Below are 24,697 nucleotides of genomic sequence, written 5' to 3' on the forward strand. Positions count from 1 at the left end.
AAAACAAAGTTCATTGTGTTTCACTATTTTCTCTAACTCTAGGTCCTAGCTTCCTATTACACGTCTGACTAATAATAATGGTGGTTTACACTTTGTTACCTACGTTGCATCGAGCTAACACTAGCACAAAGAAGATCCTCCTCGTATAGTATCTGTATCTTATCCAGGTGTGCGTCGATTCAAGCTATACAACGGGTGATCCGTTCAAACTTATAAACCTCGTGACTTCATTCCAGTTCGTATTATCATCGATCGTACTCGAAGTCCTTTAAAATGTTGTGTCTTCTTTAAAAAATGAAATGTATTTTTTACATCGTTACGATTAATATATTTTTCGTATATTTTTGGGAGATAAGGAAAGGAAAGATTTAAAAGGGGGAAGAAGTGAATTTTTCGATTTAGGAAAAGAAATTTTCCATGGTTAGATAAATAATTACTCTGATGTAAAATAATAATATAACAAATATATATATATATATATATATATAATAATTGTCACCCGATATATGGTGACCAGTCAGTCTAGACGTAACATGAAACCAGCCATATAAGATGACTACTTATCACGTCCAGCATCCCTACCAATGTCGTTCAAGTAGTTCTCATTTATTATAACAATCTTGTATGAACTGGTTATATTATCAAAAACTTATTTTTAATATCGATAATTCATGACAGTGTTAATTACTTCAGATGCTAAATCTAATAATATGCAAGTCTTGGTAAATATTGTTCATCGTATGATTGATAAAAACAAAAAGAACATCATTTTAATCGATTTTATCTATAGCATGATCTTTTAAAATCCTTCTCTCTCTCTTTTTGGACTGATGCCATGCTTCTCTCATAATCTTTTCTACAAAATCAAATTCAACTGATCAGTTGATGCCCACGAAAACCTAACAATGAAGGACTGCACGTTACTAATTCCAAGAAGCCTATGAAAAATAAACCTATTAGACAACTGTCCGGCACTGAAACATTGGTGAGAGTTAGAGATGAATGTATGAAAAAGGGCTAGAATGAAAAAAGTGAATAAACGAATAAAAAAAAAGTGGGCTAAAAAAACACGTAAAACAGTAAACGTAGTTAACAGGCAGTAAGTATAGAAATAAAAGTAGTTTAAAAAAATACAATTTTTTTTTCAATTTAAAGAAAATTACTCTATCTATTTTAAATTTTAAATATTTTATTCTATATGATTGATCAATGTTATGAGTACGTTAAATTATGCAAAATTATTTAAAAATGCTAAAAACCAAAAAAAATAGTAAGAATATAATAAAAAAAAAAAATAATGTTAATATTAATTTCTATCAACAATACTATATTCTACGTTATCGATCAACGTTACAAGATCACGTTAGTAACCATATTAAACTACTAAAAATTATTGATAAAGTAATAAAAATATCTTCGGTGTTAACTTCTGTTGATTATATCATGTTCTACGTTATCGACTAACGTTACAAGATAACGTCGGTAATCACATTGAATTACTATAACAATTGTTAATACTTAAAATATATTAATAAGTATGTAATGTTTAAGAAATAAGATTTTCACAGGTGGAATACATAAACGTATTTTATATATATGAACGTAGAGCAGTTTTTTTATGTATAAGAGAGTTGAAAAGTTCAAAGTGTAGCATATGAAATACTGTAAAAAACTTGTACTTGTTATTTCTATTGTAAAGAGAGAATTTGGTATTTAAAATGGTATTTAAAATATTATTTTCAGAAATATTTCTAAGGGTTTCTTGAAATAGAATGAACGTGAAATATATTTTATTTACTGAAATTTCATTTCTTATTTATCTACGAATGAGAGTGGTAGGAAAAAGAGGACAGAAAGAATGAAATATAAAATGATAAATAATAAAAGAGTTTAAAAATATTCAGTACACAGCATGTATAAACGTATTTACTAATGTATGTTTATTTCCAGGCAATGGCTCGGCTAAAATTAATACAATAAGTACTCATCGTATAATGAAATCCTCGATTTAGCCGATTAATTCTTCCCTCCTTCTTTTTCTTCACTTTATTTTACCTTATATACGTCATTTCATATGCAGATTCTAACGTACATTAATCAAAAGTAAATGTGAAAAATAATAAAACGAATAAAAGTATATTTATTGTCTCCGAATTTACAATAGTACAGAATAGCCAGGTATTAAAACAAAATCGAAGAATATTTTGTTTATACTTGACATTAAAATTTTAATTTCATACTTTAACTAATCACTTCTTGTTAATATATGGAGCAACTAATTATTCCATAGAATAACTAGTTAAAGTGTATAATAAAATTCTTTTTATATGCTTTCTTTAAATAACGGAATTAAACGCTTTAACGATGACCCATATACTATGGAAATATTTATATTCAATTTTTTAATACTTGCACATACGTACGTACAATAAAAACTAAGGCCAGTCATATTTTATAAAACTCTGTACCTATAGTTAATTCTTCTTATTTGTTTCTTCCTTATTATAGCCACCAATAGAGCTACAGACATTCCCACCATCATTATACCTAACGCAATACTTGCAACTGAAATATTCATAATTAATTATAAATCACTGACACCTCATCTGCTGTTATTGTATATATATACAGGGTTGTAAACGTATTCTACAATCAAAAATAGAAAAAAATATATAATAGAAATATATGTCATTTAAAACTTTATGTAAAAATTATAATATAAATTGTTGACTCGCTAACAATATCAAATGTTCATAAATAGTAAAAGTTAATATAATGCAAAAGAGTTGATTTTTAAGACCCATATAATTTAGACATTTGCTATTTTTTTCAATGAGTACTATAGACCCTTCAAATATCAAACCCTTTTTTATCACCCTGTATATATTTAATGTAAAAAAATAATATATGTATACATATATACTTACATATAATTCCGTAAGTTAATATGGGTATATTATCAAGGTCTATATTATTGGGATGTGATTTAAGGCATCGGCTTACATCTGCCAGAGAACCATTTGTTCGAGGACATTTGATGTCAAGTATTTTACAAAATAAAGGAAATAAATCAGTATTTTTGAAAGGTTTCAGTTTGCAACCAGGAAGAAATGCAGGCCCTTTCGCAAAGAATATTGGATGCATTTCTATAGCTTCATTGTCATAACCATGTAATCCAAATTCTGATGTACTATCAACTGTAAAAGAGTACATGTTACTTTCAATTTCCTTATTAGACTTACTATATATTTTTATTGTTATTTGTATTAATAATGACTATTATATCTAACTAAAGATAAATAAGTGATAAGCAAAGTATAGTTGATATATTAATAAATACTTATATATATATATATATATATTAATAATTACCAGTGATATTAAACTTTTTTTTATAATACTCAATAGTTTCATAAAGATTCTGAAATGCATATCCCACATTTGCTATAACAAAAATAGGGCCGACACGTTTATTATTACCGTAATGATATTTTTGTGGAATTTCGTGTCTTTTATAAACTTGAAAATTCAATGTTTCTTCTGCAGCAGATTTCAAATTTTGATAAATAATTTCTTCTTTCCCTATAGAAATATAATTAGATTAAATGAAGGAAGAAGTAGATAATTTCTAAAATAATAATAAAGTTATTTTACTATGAATGAAAATTTTATTAATTTACCAGGATTTGGATAAATATGTAAACCTGGAGATGTCCCAACAAAAGTATAATCGGTACTATTAATATACTTATTCAAGTCTATTATTCTGTCCAATGTGACAGATGTCATTCCATGATCGCTCAAATGGATAACGTTAACATCATTTAAGCCATATTGCTGTAATTTGATATGTAAATATTTTGTAATTGTATCTAACTTTTCTAGAATTTTGTTAAAAGAATCATTATTTATCCCAATAAAATGACCATGATAATCTGGTTCTTCTATATACAATATTCCTAAATTTATTGGCTTTGTGGGATGTAGAAACCATGATATCAACGTATCTATTCTTTCTTCCCAATTGATAGTATCGTTAAAACCCTTGAAAAAAATGATTATTTAATATTTAATAATCATTTGAAAAAGACAATGGCATCAAATAATACACTATACATGTATGCATAGGGCATTCATCATAGTATATAAGTATTATAAAATATTATACTTGTGTATAAGAAGGAGTGATCCCACCGTATTCAAATACACTACCAGGCCACATCATAGTACCACTATGCCTTCCTACATTCTGTTCATTAATTGTCCAAATTGGAAGAATCTTATTGTCATACTGATAAAGTTTAGATGAATATTTAGTAACGTTGCCCGATACAGGGTCATAAATTTCACTATCCACAACTCCATGATTTTCTGCATATAATCCAGTTGCCATAGTATGATGATTTGGAAAAGTTTTAGTAACAAAAATATTCATCATGTAGTCGGCATGAGTACCTTCGTTCCTTAACTTATTCATAAAAGGCGTAACATTTCTATTAAAGTAATCATATCTGGAGAAAAAAGGTTATCTTCAAACATACCATTAATTTTGATAACTAAGAATATACAGAAATAAAAGTTATATACCTGAAAGCATCGTATGACACTATTAATAACTTTGGATGGCTGGATATCAATTCTCCTTTAATATTGCATAAAATAAGAAGGAATAAAATAGATATGGTCGTGAACATCATAGTAACTATAAATCAACAGAAAATAATACTTTTGGTCATAAAACAATGTCAGTTACTTTCATTGTCCTACGTATATATTAAAAACATATCTTGACATAATTAAAAACGATACTATTTCGATTATAAATCAAATCTTTGATCGTCTTATTAACATTGACAAACCGCCCAGCTGTCGCTGTTGCCAGCTGGGTTAGATCAGAACGCCAACATCGGTATTCCACACAAAACTTGTCTTACTCTATTTCTAGGGATTTGACGAAAAAGCGGGAAATTTGTAATTTTGGAATTGAACTTTTAAAAAATGCAAGGACAAATTTTATATCAAGTATCAATTCTAATTGAATCTTTTTTAATAACTAGACAATTTAATTTAATGTTTCGTGTTATTTCATTTTATTGTTATTTTTATTATTTTATAATTTAAAAGTTTTCTGTACATTTATAATGTAATTGAGAATACGAATGAAAATCATACGTTCACCATTTTGTGAATTTGGAATTGATCAACTACTGCGTAGATAAGTTGTTCATTTTTGGATTACAATAGCAATAGATGGTGCCTACGTCGAGAATCGCCATCTTGTACACCACATGACCTCGTTGCCGCGTCCCGTGACCAGCTCACGTGAATTTTGGCAAATTCAAACATTTTTGGTGGATAATATGGACATTTTGGATCAACACCTTCAACAGCAGGATGTCAGGTAGCGTTTATATTAACTATCGGCTGGTTAATGATGAAAACACATATTCCTCCTGTTCCGCCTGAGGTTTCGTCAAGGTCACCAGATAGTGCACGGTGCGCACTTACAGCCGTAGGACGACAGGAGTCGTGGAAGTAATAGGCATAGTTGTAACTGCAGTGATATTTTATGCGAACGTATTTCAGATAAAGCCTTTTGTTTTCAGCACGGTTGCAACAAAGGATGAATCTGGAACAGGAATTGTTATCGAAGAAGCAGAGATTGTTGATTGTGAAGGTAAAAGGGTAAATCTTACCTATTTTTTCAATTTTACTATATTACAATGAATGTTTAAAGAGAGAATGTGCATTAATATTACTTCAAACTTTACTTCCAATTCTATTTTCTTAAATAAAATTGATCATATATTACATGAATATTAACCTTTGTAAGCATGCATAAAATCTCTCTCTCCCACTCTCTCTTTCTTTCTTTTTATATAAATACATGTATACACATATACATGTACATGTATATATATATGATTATATATTAGCAGAAGCAGTTGGCGATAATGGAATGCGATATCAAGAAGCGCTAGCGTATAGAGTGGTTCAAGTCAATGGTAATTCAAGCAATAATGAAATAGAACTACCTGTAGGACAACCGGGAAGCAATACCGTACAAGTTTTAACATCTCCTTTAAATGGACAGTTTTATGTCATTGGCAATGCTAATGACGTTTTCACTACGGCTCAAACATCTAGGTCTTTAGTTCCTAGGACTACTACTCTTCAAATAGAAACACCACGCAATTGTACTACCGGCTTAAAAAAGGTATTTATATCGAATAAAGTTTTCATTTTCTTTTAAACAGAGGACAAATTGAAATCATATTTCAGAGAGATGATAGAAGAAGAGCAACACATAATGAAGTTGAACGTCGACGTAGAGATAAAATCAATAATTGGATAGCAAGATTAGGAAAAATAATACCCGAATGTAATGCGACCAGCAATACTACTGGAAGTGGTAATAGCGGAGAAGGAAAGGCAAACTATGAAACCCAGGTAATAGGAAACAGATTAGATAGATATACATTTATCCGTTAACGTACTTGCCAATATATTGTTGGTATTATTGTAAAAAATAAATTTGTGATATTTTTCTAATTTCCTTTATTAGAGCAAAGGAGGGATTTTAGCAAAGGCTTGCGAGTACATAGGCGAATTACGTGCAGCTAATCAAGGATTGGGTCAATGTTTACGAGATAATGAGAAATTAAGACAAGAAATAACTGCTTTAAAACAAATTATTTCGCAATTGAAGCGTGAGAATCTTCAGCTTCAAACACAGTTATCTTCATCATCAGGAACGAGTGCTGATGTTCATTTAAGTTCGTAATTTTGAATAAGAGTCTCACATGTAAATATTAGCTGTCTTATATGAATTAGATATATATATATTTAGTTTTTCTTTTTTTGGTTTCTTTCCTTTTTTTATTGTTTGCTGTTTCCTAAACTTTAAATCAACTTGTAGTAAATTCTATAATTTCGGAGTTATATCAATATCTGATTAACTATAAAGAATTAGTATGACCTAGTAAATAATTATGATATATATATATCGTATATATGTATATTATGATATATGATACATATATAACGTAATTACGTTATTACGTAAATTACTTTAATAAACAAATATCATACACACACACACATTTGATATGCTGTGGTTTTAAGTATACTTTGTTAATATTGTTATTTAAACACTGCAACTATATAAGTTGTGCTATAATAATTGTTATTTTTCAACTATCATTTAATTAGGATTTTAAGAGTAATAAGAATGACCGAAAATTGTGAATGTGTGAACGTGTGTGCGGATGAGTGTGGTTACTCACGCTATGAAAATACGATGCAATATTTTAATATATAAAAAAATGTCTTCTCAAATCCAAAGACAAGATTAAAACATTTAATTTCCAGAATCAAGTTTTACATGTAATATAACATTAAATATTCTTTCACAATCTATATTACAGAAAAAAAATTGATTTTGAGATTAAAAATGATTCTGAAACAAAGAATTTGAATAATGTTTTATTTGATATTGTATATTTTTAAATTTGCAACCACATCTATCACTGAGTTTAATCTGTTACTACTATGTTTCATGTTCATAAATATATTGCTTATTTCTACATGTAAATTAATAACTTGGTTCGGTATTATAGGTAGTTAGTATACTACGTAAATGAATTTTGTGCTAAATTATCTGTGGTTATTATTCAAATGGTATAGATACATTAACATTTTTGACTAAGGGCATGATAGATGCTCACTTTTTGATTATCATACAGATGCAGTTTCAATTATGAATATTTGTTGACATGCCGAATATGCAGTTGAATACTTGTGAATATTGTGTGTTGAATATATTTTATTTTTAATAAATCTTTTATATTAACTCGCGCGCGCGAGATATGTAAAGTATATATATACAATAAAATAGGATGGAATGTAAAACGTATTAATTATACTTTTACGTTCGTGTAAACAACAATGTGATATATGCACATATATAGTAAATAACACGTCTAAACTTTAATTATGCAGAAAATAATTGTAATATATCGTTAATGTACATAGTATTACATTGTTATGTAATTATTATTGATCGTCGTCGCATCATTAAAATAATCAGATTAAAGTGACGATTAAGATGTTTGTTTTATTTAATATCACCATTTGGTAAAGATATTCCTTTTATTTATGATTTTTATTCTCTTTTTACATATTGTACAATAATAGAATTAACGTCAAAGTTATTGAAACAACAAATATAGTATAATATTTCATTTTGCGTTCTACAGTAATGATTCTATGCTCCAAAATCTTTTTAAATAGAAGATAATGGATACATTACAGCTAGTGGTAACATGTCTTTTTAACGATAAAGCAGTGTTTCTTAAATTCAGTGAAAAATCATTTTGTATCTTCATCATACATTTAAACTGTTAGATAATTATCTGCTCTTGCATTTTATTATTGTTTCTATATTCAGGAAGCATTTCACGATATTTTCACATATGTGTATTATACAAATGCATAGAAGACGGAAGCAATAAAAATAGATTGCAAAATGAAATTTTCTAATTTTATATCATTTCCTAATTACACAAGTGATTCTATCACATGTAATGCAAGTATAATATATAAGAATGTTTAACACATTTCCAAGTGACACAAATAGGTATCTAAGAACATCCCGCTTTATTGTCTTAGGCGTATTTATATGCAATATAAGGGTACGCATTATTATGCGTATTATAGTACATAAGAAACATACATTTTAATGTATTACACATTATTGCTACTTCGTAAAAGAAATGGTCAATTTAATGAAAATGATCTATTATTTTTATTTCTTTTGTTGTTTCTTTTTTTATGTGAGGAATTATTTTTTGTTCATTTTTCCTTATGTTTTTAAATTAAACCGGGACGTCCTTAAATCATACTATCTAAAAATGAAAGTAATCCAACATTGTTGCTAGTTGATACTCCCGTAACAAATTAATCTTCTAGATTTCTGAATGCCTGTTGGATATCTTCATGTAACTGATCGAAATCAGCTCTTATCTTAGTTTCTCCGTCTTTCACAGGATCCTGAAATATATATACATATAACATGTCAAATGAATAATTTCTTTTGATTCGATTTATATTGACCGGGAAAATACTTGAACATGTAGAAAAGGAAATATTTTATATTATTTTATTTTATTTACTTACCTTAAATTTCATTGAACTTAGTTGATAAAGAATATTACCCATACCATCACGAATGACATTCCATGTAATCTTATTGTCAGATTGAGCAGTAGATTCTACCGCGTGCCTTGCCATATCATAAAATGCAATCATGTTTCTTAACATTCCTACAGTTTTATAAAATGGACAGAAACGATCGTACGGGGAGTAACTAAAAACGAAAACGAAATATTAGAGTAAAATGATATAGCATATATTAATTAATACATTATCGATGCAATGTACGATAGACTAACCTGTTTTGTTGAAGAAAATCGTCTTTCAAAAGTTTAGCAACTTCTAATGTAATCTTATCTGTTTCTGCAAGAGAAGCTTTACCAACCAGCTGTACAATTTCAGATAAATCTTCTTCCTCTTGTAAAATTTCTTTTACTTTTGTTCTCAGTGGCACAAAATCAGGAAAGTTTTTGTCATAAAAATCATCTAATGCACGTAAATATTTACTGTACGATATAAGCCAATTAATAGATGGAAAATGTTTGCGTTGTGCAAGTTTTTTATCCAATCCCCAGAACACCTAATGAAACAAAACAAACGTAATATATATATATATATAATATGAAATTATAAATTATTCCTTTGTACAATGTTGGAAAAACAAAATAAGCAAGATATTATTTACCTGTACTATACCAAGAGTAGCGCTAGTAACAGGATCTGAGAAATCACCACCTGGTGGAGATACGGCACCGACGATACTGACAGATCCTTCTCTATCTGGATTTCCTAGGCACTTAACTCTATAGAAAAAAATAGATAGACGTATTATCATCAGTTCAAAATAATTTCAATGAATACGATAAAATTTGCACATACCGTCCTGCACGTTCATAAAAACTGGCTAATCGAGCACCAAGATATGCAGGATAACCAGAATCTGCGGGCATTTCAGCCAAACGACCAGAAATTTCACGCAATGCTTCTGCCCATCGAGAAGTAGAGTCAGCCATCATTGAAACATTGTAACCCATATCTCGGAAGTATTCAGATAAAGTGATACCTGCAAAAGTAGGTGCCAATATTTGATATTATTATTTAATGTTCTAATCAATGTTAATAATATATTAATAAAAAAAACTGCAAGATATTTTTACCGGTATAAATAGAAGCTTCTCGAGCAGCGACAGGCATGTTGGAAGTGTTAGCTACCAAAGCTGTACGTTTCATGATAGATTCGGTAACACCATCGATTTCCACCGTTAATTCGGGAAAATCACGTAATACTTCGGACATTTCGTTACCACGCTCACCACATCCTACGTATATAATAACGTCAGAATTTGAATATTTCGACAAAGCTTGAGAAATGACTGTTTTTCCGCATCCAAAAGCTCCAGGAATGGCAGTTGTTCCTCCTTGTACGCATCTAAGATATAAATTACATTGTTAATCAGTGGAGTCATTTGACTCTATTACAATCATAGAAACTGTACAAAACTTTTATATCTTTTTGTAATATTACCAAAAAATTATTATCTTATCTTACGGGAAAAGAGAATCTAATACACGTTGTCCGGTAAGTAACGGATGATTGGCTGGCAATTTTTCCGTAACTGGACGGGGTTGACGTACTGGCCATACCTTTACATTTTAAAATAAATTTATTATATAGATTCTTTGTATTACAGTTGGGCAAAAAAGACTTTATCTAAATGACCATTAATTTGTACCTGAAGCATAGTATACTTTTGCCTAACACCATCAAATTCTGTCTCCAATACAACATCCTGTTAAGCAAAAGAAAATATTAAGAAACTCCATTTAAAGCACATTTCATGAAAAAGATTACAATAGACAAAATCTTGACTCACATCGACCGTATAATTTCCATTCGGTGCGATATAAGTAACAGTGCCTCTGCTCTTTGGAGGTAAAATCATTTTATGCTTTACTAACGTATTTTCATAAACTATACCATACAGATCACCGCCGGTTATATGACTGCCATTTTTTATGTTCGAATGATTAAATTCCCACGATGTGGAACGCGATAAGGAAGGTACATTAATACCCTTTGGTATATAAATGGAACTGGTAAGTTCATTAATATCCTTTAACGGACGCTGTATACCATCAAAAATACTGCCTAATATTCCAGGACCCAATTCTACAGATAATGGCTTTCCTGTTCTAAGTACAGGATCTCCTACAGTTACACCGCTGGTTTCTTCATATACCTATATAAATATTTAAATATATGAATAATTGTTTAATTCATAGAAAAATATATAACATAAATTATACCTGAATAGTAGCCATGTCTCCTTCTAAACGAATAATTTCTCCTACCAAGTTATAATATCCAACTCTAACTAATTCATACATAGCAGAGCCTGACATTTTCTCCGCAGTAACAACTAGAAAATAAATAATATATGTAATTTTGTATTGATTTTATTTGAAGAAAAATAAGAAGTAATATAGTATAGACTAACCAGGTCCGGAAACAGCATAAACATATCCATACTTGGACTCCTTCTCATCCTGTCCAATTTTTGACAGCCCGTGGCTCGTCATTGTGAATTTGTTTATAAATCACGTGGTATTTATCTGCAATAAAATAATTAAATGAAAAACTATCAATAACATATGAAGCATTAAAAAATAAAGTGCGATATATGATTATGAAATTGAGGTGTGACATCAATGACATAACTGAAGTATATCTTAATTATTATTTATTGACGTTTCAATTTATATATTTGCGAAAAAAGAAAAAAGAAAAATGAAAAAATGAAAAAATATTCACTCGTAATATAATCGTCAAATATAATATTTTATATTAATCATATTATATGTGGTGGAAAAAAGAATTGTCAAAGATTATCTTTCGAAAACTCACGTGAGAGCAATATTCGAAAAATAGGCGTAGCCCTCCACTTAATAGCAGCTAAATGACTTTAACAAGCAATGAATAATTTATTAATCGCAATGTGATACAAATAAGAAAAATTCATTCAATCGAATTAAGAATGACATAAATATCTCATTTTATAATTTATTTAGTTATTAAATAAATAAGAAAAAAGATACAAAAATAAATCGTAGAAATAAAAGAAATGTAAGACAACGTAAATCGATCGATACAAGGCGAGACTGCATTTAATATATATTATCGATTCGTTAATATCGATTAAATAGTTGTAGAAAATATTTGAATGAATATTAAGAATAGTTAAAGAATAAAAAATATTAGAAATAAAATGGAGTAAGAACGGATAACTTACAACGACGTATAGCGTCTCGTAATGCGAATCCAGCCGACACAACTGGTATAAGGTGGCTGCTATCACAAGACGGGTCAGCTGACTGTCCAATGTGTTCATTTTCAATTGAGGACAAAGGCAATTAATTTTTTGGCCGCTTTACAATTTGAAAAGTTACTAGGAAATACGAGATACAATTTTACTAAGCTTTGCATTGCTATTGGATAATGTATAAAATATTCTTCTATTGATTATTCTATGCCGAAATCGATCGACTCGATTTCTCCACACATATCTGCACATGTGCCTGTATTTTTTAATTAGATGTGTACAAAAATTTGCAATATTTTAAATATTAGTATACTACATACCTAGGGCGGTAAAGTAAGAAATGTCTCAGAGCACATGTAATTGTTGTCTGAGGCGAAGCCGAGGTCAACAAACATGTGCTCTAAGGCTTTCTTATTTACTGCCCATGGTGAGTATACATTTTTTTCTGCTCGACGTAGGCGGAAAGCGGCAACTTCGTTTTGAACAACGGGAGAAAAGTTGACGCTTTTCGCCTGGGGGGCGAAGAAGGAGGAAGAAAAAAAACAAAACAAACGAAATTATGTTAATGAAATTATTCAAATATACGTAGGAATAGGTTCATTCGTATGCATAGAATTAAATATTTTTGATCGATGTACAATGACAAGGGGATTCACCTTATATGAACAATTGCTATATTCACAATCAACAAAAATAATTGATTTATTATTAATAAATATACAACAATTACGAAATATATTTATTTTATGTGCAAACGATGATTATTTTACACGATGAAGCTTATTACAAAAGTAGAAAACCACAACCGGATTTAGGCCGGGTTGGTAATTTGTTGCGATTCATTTGGAATGGTGAAGAAAAGACAATATTTGACAGAACTGCAAGGGAATGGGGTAAAAATATAATTTATTTTATTATTTCCTTTTTGAAAATAGAATATTATTTACTACAATTATTTATGTAATTAAAACCAAAAAAAAGAAAACAAACAGATGATTCTATATGTATATGTATGAAACAGGCGAAGTGGTCATCTTTTACTTCTTCTTTTTTGGTGTGCTTGGTGCAATTTTTGCATTACAAATGCATTTGAGTCTTCTGCATATAAAGGATATAAAAAAACCATTCTTTATATACAGTGGCTTGCTTAACGTTAGAAATCTTGTTCAAGATCTTCGTTTATTGCCAACATCTCTGTTTATTGAAAATCCAGGTTTTTTGTCAATTTTATTCTTTGTTTTTTATTTATTGCTCCTTTATTCTATACCTTTTAACATTTTATTCAGGAATTGATTACAAACCAAACATTCCATTACCTCTTACTTCACCGATCATTTGGATAAGCGAAAAAGACAAAAATGCTCGATCCAAACGATATGCTCAAGCTTTAACAGACTTTTTAAAAGGTATACATGCTTATGAAATTTGCTAAACATATTTATATATGTATATACGAAGAATTTTAATGTTAAACCATGTTATACAGATTATAAAATGAATACCTCCCATCAAGAATTAAAATGCAATAAGGGTGAATTGAGAGTAGATAATAAATTAAAGCCTTGTTTTTTCGATATAAAGAGTTTGGGTACTTGTAGTAAACCTCCTTACGGATATACTACACCAATTCAACCTTGTGTTCTAATTAAATTCAATAAAGTAAATTCCAATATTATCACAATTATAAGCTCAATTTACTATTACTCTTTATTTACTGCATTGATATATACACAATATAAATATTTATCGATATTTAATGTCGCGCATTATAGAGACTTGATTGGATTCCACGTTATTATAATCGGTCTTCTGTGTTACCACATAATATGCCAAATCTGTTGAAAAATATCATTAAGAAATCGGAACAAGTATGATATTTAATATCTATTAGATAAGATACAAATATAAATATTTGATTTTGATTATATCTTGATATTATTTCAATATCAGGTTTACATTTGGTTATCTTGCAGTGGAGTAGACAATATAGACAAGGAACATATAGGAAAGATTGAATATATTCCTAATCCTGGCTTTCCCATTGAATATTTTCCATTTAGGGGACAAAAAGATTACGTATCTCCTATTGTTGCTCTAAAATTTCCAAATCTGACACGTAATTTTACTTTTAATATCATTAATCAACTGTAATTAAAAAGATATTTCTAATATATAATGAAATATTTTGCAGCAAATAGACTATTGACAGTACAATGTGTCGTGTGGACTTCTAGTTTAGTGCAATCCTCTAGCTACTATTTGGATTTTCAAATAATCATAGGTAAAACATTATATTTAGAAAATCTATAAATTGCTAAGATTTAAACGTTGGTATATATGTATACATATTCACATAGAAATATATGTGTATAACCATTTTTATTGCAGAAAAATAATTGGAAGAATTGAAGACATTAAAGAAATAAGTTCAAGTTATTAAAATAGAACTAAATAAAACATATTTAGTTAATTTAGCATTTAATACAGTTAGCGTTATATGACTTGGAAACTAGTAAGTAATATACATACGGAATTTAACAAATAAAGTAGTTAAAAATAAAAATAAAACGATGATAAAAAAAGAAAGAAAAAAAAATATCTCCTTTAATGAGCATCTGTAATTGTAAGCATCTGTAAATTTATTTGAATATCTTTTTGCATAGGAAGGAACGAAAAAACAATTTATCTCAAATATAAAACATTCAACGCGCACAATCAATCACTGGTGTGTATTGTAATGAAATAACATGAAGGTATATTAGCGGGCACAGCAGCGATTGCAACACCAAATTCCCTACACAATTACAATATGTTTTATCGATTAGTACTATAGTATACTTTACTACTTAGATACGTCGCGTATGAAAGAGAATAAAGTTTCTATCTTTGATTTTAACGAAAATAATGTAAGTCAACGTCAAAACGTTGATAATTGATTAAAAAAAGCGTTAAACGTTAGTTTCCGTTCTTATCTTGTTTCTTTGGGAACGATTGCAGCACCATCAGCGGATTTTCTTAGGTGATAGAAGTAAAGTGGGGGCGCGATGGAAGGTTCGCTGTAGTGATTACGTCGGCAGGAGTGTTGACGTTTATTTGAAGGATACGGAAGCTATGAATAGTCAAAAAAATAATTAGTGGAATAATAAGGAATAGATTTTAGTGACTTATTTGCATATTGGAATGTTTTAATAAAGGGTGCTTGGTGTGTCTATTTAATGACTATATGCTACTACAAAACTCGATGCGCGTGAGGGCTTTGGCTCTAACTGCAACGCGCCATATTGGTTTAAGACAATTGCTCGTGTTAATGGGGGCCTGACTGATACAACTTTTCTATCAAATCAACGTAGAATTATTTATTTCAAATCATGGAGGAAACCAAAATAATTTACCATATTGACGACGAAGAGACACCTTATTTGGTTAAACTGACTATTTCGCCGGAGAGGGTGACTTTGGCAGATTTTAAAAATGTCCTCAACCGACCGAATTATAAGTATTTCTTCAAATCAATGGACGATGACTTCGGGTTGGTGTTCAATTGATATAAACATCTTTAATAGAATATAATTCAGACGTATATTTAAATACATTTTTTCGATTCCTTAATTTTCAAACGTTATATTCGATATACTTTTATAATTTTTAGATAAATGTTAAGCCATTAGAAAGATACGCGCTTTATGTGTTATTTCAAGATCGAATTGTATGCACGCACATACATATATGCAATATGTGCGATACTTTTATTTAATCCTTGTTCAATTATTTACCTCTTTTTAAATGGATAATCTTTCTAAATTATTTACATATACCTTTTTTTGTTATTTTATTAATATGCTCCAATAACAAACTTTATTTCGATTAAAATATCATTATTTATATACTCTCTTGCGTATGCGATCAATTTTTTCATTTTTTCTATTTTATTTTTGTACTATAGGGTTGTAAAAGAGGAGATTGTAGACGACGATGCACATCTTCCATGCTTCAATGGACGAGTAGTCTCATGGGTAAGAGATCTCTATCTAAATGATTATTTTAAAAACCACTGTAATCTCTAAAGATACTATAAAAGACACGAGGTAACACTTCTATACATGCGCGCGCGCCTACATAAACTAAATATACCTTGATAGATGCGTCACGTATGTTATAAACATTAGAATGAATTATTTATTGACTTTTTGTAGAGTATCATTGAATATTAACATCAATCGCTTTTACCTATCTTATTTATTAAAATAGGATCAACATATATTACATATTATAAAGATATATGTATTAATCTCTTTTGACAGAATATACGTAGCATATATATAAATAAATGCATATATTATTCAATCTTAAAATATTAATGATTTATTTTAACAGTTGGTTTCTGCTGAGGGCAGTAATGTGTCGGATGGAGTTTCACATTGCACTGATTCTGTAGCACATAGTGAAGTAAAGCACGATCGCATTGATCATGTAACACCAGGTCATACAAATCGTGGTCCACCACCGCTTTCGCACGATGATACCTTAACAGAAACTGAAAGTATTATAAGTAGCCGACAAGGTCATCATTTACATAAAAGTTCAAGACATCATACAGACAAATATGAAAAATATAATAAATACAATGGTTTGTGTCATATTTTTATATATAAATATAATTTGAGAAGAATATATTCGATAAAAAATAGACTTAAATTGATTGTATATCAATTTAATTTAATCAATTTGGGTATTTTCTATAGGATTGCGAATAAATGGTCATTCTAAGCATCGTTCCGGTCATGGCTATGAAACAGCCTCAATATTGAGCTCAGATTTGGAAACGACAACATTTTTAGAATCGGACGATGATGCGAGTAGTCGTATTACATCGACAACAGGTCGTCATACTAATATGAGTAGTGCAGTTGACAGAGCAACTTTAGGTTAATATGTAATATCTTTTACATTTTAATGGAATCTTTTATTTCGTTTTCGTTTTATTTCAATTACTTTTATAAATTTGTTTACCTACATATATTTTCATATTAATCTTTTTTACGTTAGATCGACGTAGACCTCAAAGAAGAAGAAGACACAGATTACCTCCTATGTCTCGAACATCTTCATTTAGCAGTATCACAGATAGCACAATGTCTTTGAATATCATAACGGTCTCATTAAATATGGATACTGTAAATTTCCTTGGAATAAGTATCGTTGGCCAAAGTAACAAGGGTGGAGATGGAGGAATTTATGTTGGATCTATAATGAAAGGGTATGATACTTAAAAAATTAAGCGTTATTTAATTAGATTATTTTCTTTTAAAAATTCGTATTTTGTATAGAAATATTATTTCTTTGCATCAAATGCACTATAAAATTGTATTTACCTATTAAATACATGGGTATCATCGTTATGCATTATTATGGAGAAATTGATATATGCAAATGATGTTATAATTCTCTGTATTATTCATATGAGAACAGAGCGTTAATATTCTATATATTAACAAGCATGTGCACTTGATTGAGTATTCTTCCATGAATTTATTAATTTATATAGGGGAGCTGTAGCCTTAGATGGCCGAATAGAACCCGGTGATATGATTCTTCAAGTTAATGACATTAATTTTGAGAACATGTCTAATGACGAAGCGGTAAGAGTTCTACGTGAAGTCGTCCAAAAACCAGGGTAAGAGAGAGCTTATTTATAATAATTTCAATAAGAAATATGTACATTCTATTTTATCAAAAAACAAGATATTTGCAAGGATAATAAAATATATATCGTAGTTTTATAATAATTATGTATAAATTTCTTTTTCATTTTGTTTCAGACCAATCAAGTTAGTTGTTGCTAAATGTTGGGATCCAAATCCAAAAGGTTATTTTACCATACCAAGAACAGAGCCGGTGCGTCCTATAGATCCAGGTGCATGGGTGGCACATACAGCAGCTATACGAGGCGAAGGTTTCCCACCTCGTCCACCAAGTGCAACAACATTAACATCCACATCGAGTAGTCTTGCTAGTACTCTACCTGATACAGAACGTAAGTTTTCATATCAATAACATTATATATTTAAAATATGCAATTAAAAGTGAATTGAGAAGTATTAGCCCTTTGTTATCGACACGTTTGTCTATATAGTAATCTATCACAATGGCATCCGATCGCAAAGGGTTAATATTAGGTAGTCAAGACAAGTGTTTACAATATTTATTATTATAATTTGTTAATAGGACCACTAGAGGAACTCCACCTTACCATTAATACAGATATGCCAACAATAGTACGTGCTATGGCACGTTCTGATTCGGGTCTAGAAATTCGTGATCGCATGTGGCTTAAAATAACAATTCCGAATGCATTTATTGGGGCAGATGTTGTTGATTGGCTTAGCACACACGTAGAAGGAATTATTGATCGTCGTGAAGCCAGAAAATACGCATCATTGATGCTAAAAGCTGGATTCATCAGACATACTGTGAACAAGATCACGTTTTCCGAACAATGTTATTACATATTTGGTGATTTGTGTTCTGCTATGAGCAGCATGAAATTGGACTGTGACACGGTTGGACCTTTACCACCTCCTAATGCTTGGGACATGCCTTACTCAGGGACATATGCACCTCATTCTGCGACTGGTTACAGTCCAATGCCATTTAATTTTACTAACGAACCAACTGTATATGGATATCACAGAGAAGAAAGTGTTCATAGTGGTTCAGGTAAGATTTATTATTAATTCAAATTTATCATTTATAGCAAGGTTCTATTTTACATACGATCTATAGAATATTAGCTACATGTTATGTATCATACATTTATATGATGGTGAAAATTTTATCCTGCCGATTATACGGCCATTAATTGATTTATTAGGTGGTAGCAGTGCAGGTAGTGAACATATTTGTAAGGAACCTATCCACGACTTGAAGTCTTGTTCTTCAGCATCTGAATCAGAATTACATATCCCATCTGTGCCAAGTATGCCAAGTAAGAATTCTGGTAATGGGAATGGTTCGAATGGTAAAAGGTCTAATGGAAGCCATAGTCGGTCCAGTGGGTCCGAACAATCGGTACAGACAGGAACTGGTTCAGGAACTCAACAAAATCAACAAGACTTATCTGGTAGTAGACAGTCATTTCGTATTGCGATGGGCAATCCTTGTGAATTTTTTGTCGATGTTATGTAGATGCTAGTATCGTGTAAATAGATAATTTATAAATCTGACTGAGAATATAGGATATGATAGAATGTTATGCGATATCATCTTATGTCATGAATTAATAATAAGTACAAGATTATATATATATGCATATATATACATATATATATCTATATATGTACATATATCAATTTAACATTGTGTGGCTTGTACTTTGAATATTGATTTAAGATGTTTTTTACGATTTGTGTTAATACATTATACATTTTAATTACTACATCTATCTATTAGTATAGTTATGATCAATATCATTCCTTGCATGATAGTATAGCATTCATTCATTTGGAAAATATAGCCTGCAATATTTTGGAAATTATTCACCACGTGTAATAATTCACATTTGCATTCCGTTTGCACACTATTCTGCAATAAATTTTTTATTTTAAATATATTTAACACATTTTTATTTCAATGTTTGCATGTATTACATAAATGTAAATACTAATAATATCCTTTTACGTAATAACTTCTTGGAATAGTACGATATATTATATGTATCTTTGACGATTTGAAAATAATCTAAACAAATTTGAAGTCATGTCAACGATATCTCTCAGTCTTTTATTGGTTCTATTGTCTAAAATATTTTCTACAAATAATTAAATAGTACAACAAAACTTCAAGATTAAGCTGAAAGTATAATATAAAATGATTTTCGCGCCTTTCTCGCGAAAGGATATTTAAATTATTAATACTTTTTTTATTTTTAAGTTGAAATATTTAGAAATTTATATCAATTAATGTTGATACTAGTATTAATTATATGAATAGATTAAACTTATTTTTTAAAGACAATAACAATACTGACATTGATAGTAACTATATTAACAACAAAACGACAATAGTAACGATAATAACGGCAATGGTAGTAATAGTAATAGTAATAATAATATAGTAAGAAGAAGGAAAAGTGGCAAACAAATTTAAAATTAAGTAGATTTTGACAGATGTTCTATTTACTGTCAAATTTTGTGTAGATTGGATGAAGATATAACCAGTATAATACATAGTTGTTAACCAGGGTGATGTATTAGTAGTTTATTTTTATGTAGTAGACTAAAACTCGGTATAATCATAATGTAAACGTAACATTTCGATTCGAGATGAGTGCCATTTTCTTGGACATTATTAGATTATTATTAATCTATAAAGATATTATGTAATTTAAAGCCAATCTCTTGCTAAAAATTTTTTTAATAATTGACTTTTCATGTTTATGTCTATATTTATTTCTTCATTAATGTATGACTGTCAAAATCCATTGAATATATTATATACAAACGGCCTATTTTTCTATTAGTACAGTAACAATAATCAAAATTGAAATATTTTTTAGTTACTTATTTATCACTGGACATACATTTCTTCTGTAGTAAATAGGCAGTGATATACGCTTTAATCTTTAAAGTAATTTTACTTTCAAAAGCATGATAGCACAAAATATAGAGCACAAGCATGATCACAAAAATAACACTATTGACAAAAATGTATGTCAAAATAAGTTGTTCATAGCATATAGTGCATGTGTACCTGTGTGTAATAAATGGTCTGTAATAATATTAATATTTCTCCATTCATTGCATTTTAGGACTGTCTACGACAATGGGCCAACTATTCCTTTAAAATCAACAATACACTATTCCATGTACTGAACGATTCACCAACTGTTGCCTTAAAGAATCTTTATATGATGAAAAATGTGTGAAGTCAGGCATATGCCGAATTTATGAAGGCACATTATGCAATAGTTGATGCATCGTTTGATTATTATTATTATTATTATGATTATTATTATTATTATTATTATTATTATTGTTATTATTATTATTATGATTATAATTATGATTATGATTATGATTGATTATGATTATTATGATTATGATTATGATTATGATTATGATTGATTATGATTATGATTATGATTGATTATGATTATGATTATTCTGATTATTATTATGATTATTATCATTATTATTGTTACGTGTTACACGCTTTTATTTTATTACAAACACCTAAAATTATTTGAATGGAAAAAGCTGTTCACGTATTATCTATTATTTGGTATTACACCATGAAAGGTTCAATAATGTGTATATAAGGTTAAATCATTATTCTCGTATTAAATGTGCCATCTTATTCATGTTAAAAGTGCAAGGAAACTAGAAAACTTGTACACATTTTTCAGGTGTATGCACTTATTAATTCCATCTTGTAAGAAATATTTTTGATTACATTTTTTTTTTCATTGTTATGCAAAATTTATTTATTATACACCTTGTGCATTTAAACAAAGAAACAACATGATTGAAAATATGATTTTGTGCATACTCCTAGAATTTAAATATTGTATATACAATTGTGTTCACTTGAAAATTATATTACAGTATTGCTGATTCTTTTTCATGCACTGCATAGTATTTAGAATACATTTTCTCTTCAAATTTATGAATTCGTTCAACATATATTATATATGTTATTGCAAATTTTATGTATTTGTTGTTTCCATGATATGAAGAACAATTTTGTAAAATCCACTCTATGCAATTTTTCAAAGACAACTTCATTATTATACTCGAATTTTGATTAAGTCAAAAAATACTTTCTAAATGAGCATATTTCGCATAATTTTCTTAAATATTATTTGAATTTGAATGATCTTTAATTCTAGATTTTACAGCATGTTTCTCGGCATACTTTAAAAACCCATTTATAAACGGGTATACATATATATATATATATACATGTATATATGGTAGATATAGAGACAAAAAATTGCTTAACGAATCATAATCAATGACGTCAAACGTATATAAAAATTTGTAGAAGATTTTATAAGTGAATTATTAATACGGTAGTTAATAACGGTAAAACATTAATTAATTATAAACACATTGTAACTTATATGGAAAATTGCATAGTCAAATGAAACGTTTTAATTTAAAAAATTATGCATCTTTATCTATACGTATGTAACGTAAAAACTAATTACAAAAGTTCTTCGTCAATATTATCATATTATTATTATTATTATTAATCATTGTAAAATATAAAAATATTTGATGTTGCTGACAGGTTTGATATATGTCTGAGCACCTAAAGAGTTTCACTCTTTTATAAATTAATTAAATAATTATATGAGGAATATTATTGAAATATCTTGTTATTTTAAACTCATTGTATTTTATTTATATATTTTGTGGTTCGCAGACATATCATTGGTTTAACTTTTGTTTTTCACTTCTGCTGCTCTAAAAGGTCGCGACTGCTTTTTCTTTTGAAAATTGATAGCGACTCAATTTACTTTCTGATTGCTGTTGTATGCATATGGATGATTATTATGTCAAAGACATAATAGAGTCCTTTTTGTGCCTTGTGCTGCGCTGATGGTTTATGCAGGGTGACGTATGCACGAAGAATGTCGCACGCGGACAAGTAATTTGGACAACAATACCAGAGATAATATTTGTGAGTGTAGTTTTATTTTCATATTTTCTTTTACATTCCATTAAAGAATATAGAATGATTACAAAATTAAAAGGTTTGGATATTTGTGTTAAAATAATCTCGGTATAGACCGTTATCTTGAAATCAAACGATTATTTTAAAATTTACAGAGAGGATAGTATTTTTCGACGAGAAAAAAAACGAACGAACGAACGAGCAAACAAACAAAATTTCTTGCACCGTTGATGTTTAGCATTTGATATGTTTGCATTTGTATTATTATTATTATTATTATATACACACTTTGATAGATAATATTTATAAATTATCATTGCACAAACATAATTGCAACAGAATGTGTGTGTATTTAAGTGTATAGCGCCCTTTCAGTGCAGTAGATATGAGACATTACATACTTTGGAACATGAAATATTTTTATTCTTTACAGATGAAGAAGACATTTTGGAGTACCAGTTTCTGCATAAGTGAAGATATTTGTTATAACGTAATACGTATACGTAATGACATTAATAGACGTAAACAGGAAGTTATGATATAATTCTACGTCGTTTTATTAAATGGACGGAAGTAGCACACGCGAAACATATGTTTATATATTTAATAGGCCAATTTTGATAAAATGCTGTAGAAGGTAAAATGTCCAAGCTCATGTAATAACGGTTTATAATGTCTATACATAATAGTGTTAAGGTCATTGAAATCTCTATGTGACAAATGTGTCCTTTTTTGAAATGTTGTTACGGTTTGTGTTAATTCATACAAAGCATTTGCAATACTAGGGGTTGTATTATTTATGCAGTATTCTTTATATACATATACGACGCATATGCGTATATATATTTAAGGAATAAATATATATATAATAAGTATATATATATTACAAATTACTGCAAATACGTGCAGATCGATAGAGCTTATTAATTTTTATAAGTACATCCAGTACTGACTCCTCTGTTTAATAACGTGTTTGAAAAATCTCATAATTTTCATCAATTATTATTTATAATTATACTTCTGTAGCTTTTCATTATTAGAGAGTAATTTTTCTTTTCAAATTAATTCAAATGCTATATATGCATCGTTAAATCTTAGTTATTTTCTTTTTCAATTTATAAACAAGAAGAGATTTTTGATGTAAAATGATAAAAAAACATTTGATAAATTCACGAATACAACTATGTATAAATTGTTTGCATATACGACAATATAATTAAAGCCCATCGTAGAAAAAAATCGTAATAAAACAAAAGTATCAAATTTACAGAATGTGAACGGACGATTTATACACGTATAAACGATATATTTTCCAAGATGGAAAACATCTTGTAGCATTAAAATTAATTGTGATATTACAACAATTTCGAACGAATTTTAAAAGTGCAACAAAAAGAATTAGTTACGATAAAACTAAAGAAAATATTTCGGACTAATCTATGTAGCCAGCCCTTACGTACATAAGCATACATACAGCAGACAGCAGACATACTTCATTCCGATTTTTAATGAGTCGTAAAAGTGATTTTTTAAGTGCGCATACTGAA

The 24,697-nt window shown here is 29.0% G+C and overlaps 5 protein-coding genes and 1 long non-coding RNA gene across 15 annotated transcripts; 3 read left to right on the top strand and 3 right to left on the bottom strand.

Annotated features, from left to right (window-relative positions):
- Positions 1 to 2,120: 2,120 nt before the first annotated feature.
- LOC107066518 (ectonucleotide pyrophosphatase/phosphodiesterase family member 5) lies at positions 2,121 to 4,903 on the bottom strand. The gene is made up of 6 exons (XM_015321198.2): positions 4,588 to 4,903; positions 4,169 to 4,511; positions 3,681 to 4,044; positions 3,373 to 3,582; positions 2,928 to 3,197; positions 2,121 to 2,565 (listed from the first exon to the last, which is right to left on the bottom strand). Exons 1-6 carry the CDS (start codon positions 4,695 to 4,697, stop codon positions 2,453 to 2,455), a joined length of 1,410 nt encoding a protein of 469 aa, XP_015176684.1. The 5' UTR covers positions 4,698 to 4,903; the 3' UTR covers positions 2,121 to 2,452.
- A 183-nt stretch (positions 4,904 to 5,086) lies between these two features.
- On the top strand, positions 5,087 to 8,106 carry LOC107066517 (upstream stimulatory factor 1). Of its 4 annotated transcripts, none has more exons than XM_015321194.2 (5): positions 5,087 to 5,401; positions 5,607 to 5,677; positions 5,940 to 6,217; positions 6,283 to 6,450; positions 6,566 to 8,106. In XM_015321194.2, exons 1-5 carry the CDS (start codon positions 5,289 to 5,291, stop codon positions 6,782 to 6,784), a joined length of 849 nt encoding a protein of 282 aa, XP_015176680.1. In that variant the 5' UTR covers positions 5,087 to 5,288; the 3' UTR covers positions 6,785 to 8,106. The 4 variants fall into 4 exon arrangements, with proteins under 4 accessions (XP_015176680.1, XP_015176679.1, XP_015176682.1 ...); XM_015321193.2 differs by having other exon boundaries at positions 5,093 to 5,401; positions 5,937 to 6,217; XM_015321196.2 differs by having other exon boundaries at positions 5,252 to 5,535.
- Positions 8,107 to 8,132: 26 nt separating this feature from the next.
- LOC107066514 (Vacuolar H[+] ATPase 68 kDa subunit 2) lies at positions 8,133 to 12,599 on the bottom strand. Of its 2 annotated transcripts, XM_015321189.2 has the most exons (13): positions 12,444 to 12,544; positions 12,059 to 12,114; positions 11,652 to 11,766; positions 11,461 to 11,573; positions 11,028 to 11,393; positions 10,887 to 10,943; positions 10,703 to 10,797; positions 10,311 to 10,582; positions 10,033 to 10,216; positions 9,839 to 9,956; positions 9,453 to 9,733; positions 9,178 to 9,367; positions 8,133 to 9,051 (listed from the first exon to the last, which is right to left on the bottom strand). In XM_015321189.2, the coding sequence occupies exons 3-13, from the start codon at positions 11,731 to 11,733 to the stop codon at positions 8,959 to 8,961; spliced, it is 1,851 nt and encodes a 616-aa protein (XP_015176675.1). In that variant the 5' UTR covers positions 11,734 to 11,766; positions 12,059 to 12,114; positions 12,444 to 12,544; the 3' UTR covers positions 8,133 to 8,958. The 2 variants fall into 2 exon arrangements, with proteins under 2 accessions (XP_015176675.1, XP_015176676.1); XM_015321190.2 differs by lacking the exon at positions 12,059 to 12,114 and having other exon boundaries at positions 12,444 to 12,599.
- Positions 12,600 to 12,909: 310 nt separating this feature from the next.
- LOC107066515 (sodium/potassium-transporting ATPase subunit beta-1) lies at positions 12,910 to 15,069 on the top strand. The gene is made up of 7 exons (XM_015321191.2): positions 12,910 to 13,366; positions 13,495 to 13,686; positions 13,760 to 13,879; positions 13,960 to 14,132; positions 14,246 to 14,341; positions 14,424 to 14,589; positions 14,665 to 15,069. The coding sequence occupies exons 1-7, from the start codon at positions 13,231 to 13,233 to the stop codon at positions 14,781 to 14,783; spliced, it is 1,002 nt and encodes a 333-aa protein (XP_015176677.1). The 5' UTR covers positions 12,910 to 13,230; the 3' UTR covers positions 14,784 to 15,069.
- LOC107066516 (uncharacterized) lies at positions 14,155 to 14,571 on the bottom strand. The gene is made up of 2 exons (XR_001475744.2): positions 14,430 to 14,571; positions 14,155 to 14,308 (listed from the first exon to the last, which is right to left on the bottom strand). It is a non-coding gene; the product is annotated as an uncharacterized LOC107066516 (long non-coding RNA).
- Positions 15,070 to 15,214: 145 nt separating the features above from the next.
- On the top strand, positions 15,215 to 24,653 carry dsh (Segment polarity protein dishevelled). Of its 6 annotated transcripts, XR_001475743.2 has the most exons (11): positions 15,215 to 16,002; positions 16,417 to 16,486; positions 16,848 to 17,100; positions 17,216 to 17,398; positions 17,520 to 17,730; positions 18,019 to 18,147; positions 18,293 to 18,507; positions 18,699 to 19,190; positions 19,345 to 19,593; positions 23,088 to 23,156; positions 23,584 to 24,653. XR_001475743.2 is itself a non-coding variant. In XM_015321186.2 (10 exons), the coding sequence occupies exons 1-10, from the start codon at positions 15,842 to 15,844 to the stop codon at positions 21,312 to 21,314; spliced, it is 1,998 nt and encodes a 665-aa protein (XP_015176672.1). In that variant the 5' UTR covers positions 15,215 to 15,841; the 3' UTR covers positions 21,315 to 24,653. The 6 variants fall into 6 exon arrangements, 4 of the variants coding, with proteins under 4 accessions (XP_015176672.1, XP_015176673.1, XP_015176671.1 ...); XR_016178355.1 differs by having other exon boundaries at positions 19,345 to 23,156; XM_015321186.2 differs by having other exon boundaries at positions 21,280 to 24,653.
- The last annotated feature ends 44 nt before the right edge of the window (positions 24,654 to 24,697 follow it).

This window comes from Polistes dominula, unplaced genomic scaffold (genome assembly GCF_049000335.1).
Source record: "Polistes dominula isolate Pdom_NZ unplaced genomic scaffold, Pdom_raw_medaka contig_24, whole genome shotgun sequence".
NCBI classification, from domain to species: domain Eukaryota; kingdom Metazoa; phylum Arthropoda; class Insecta; order Hymenoptera; family Vespidae; genus Polistes; species Polistes dominula.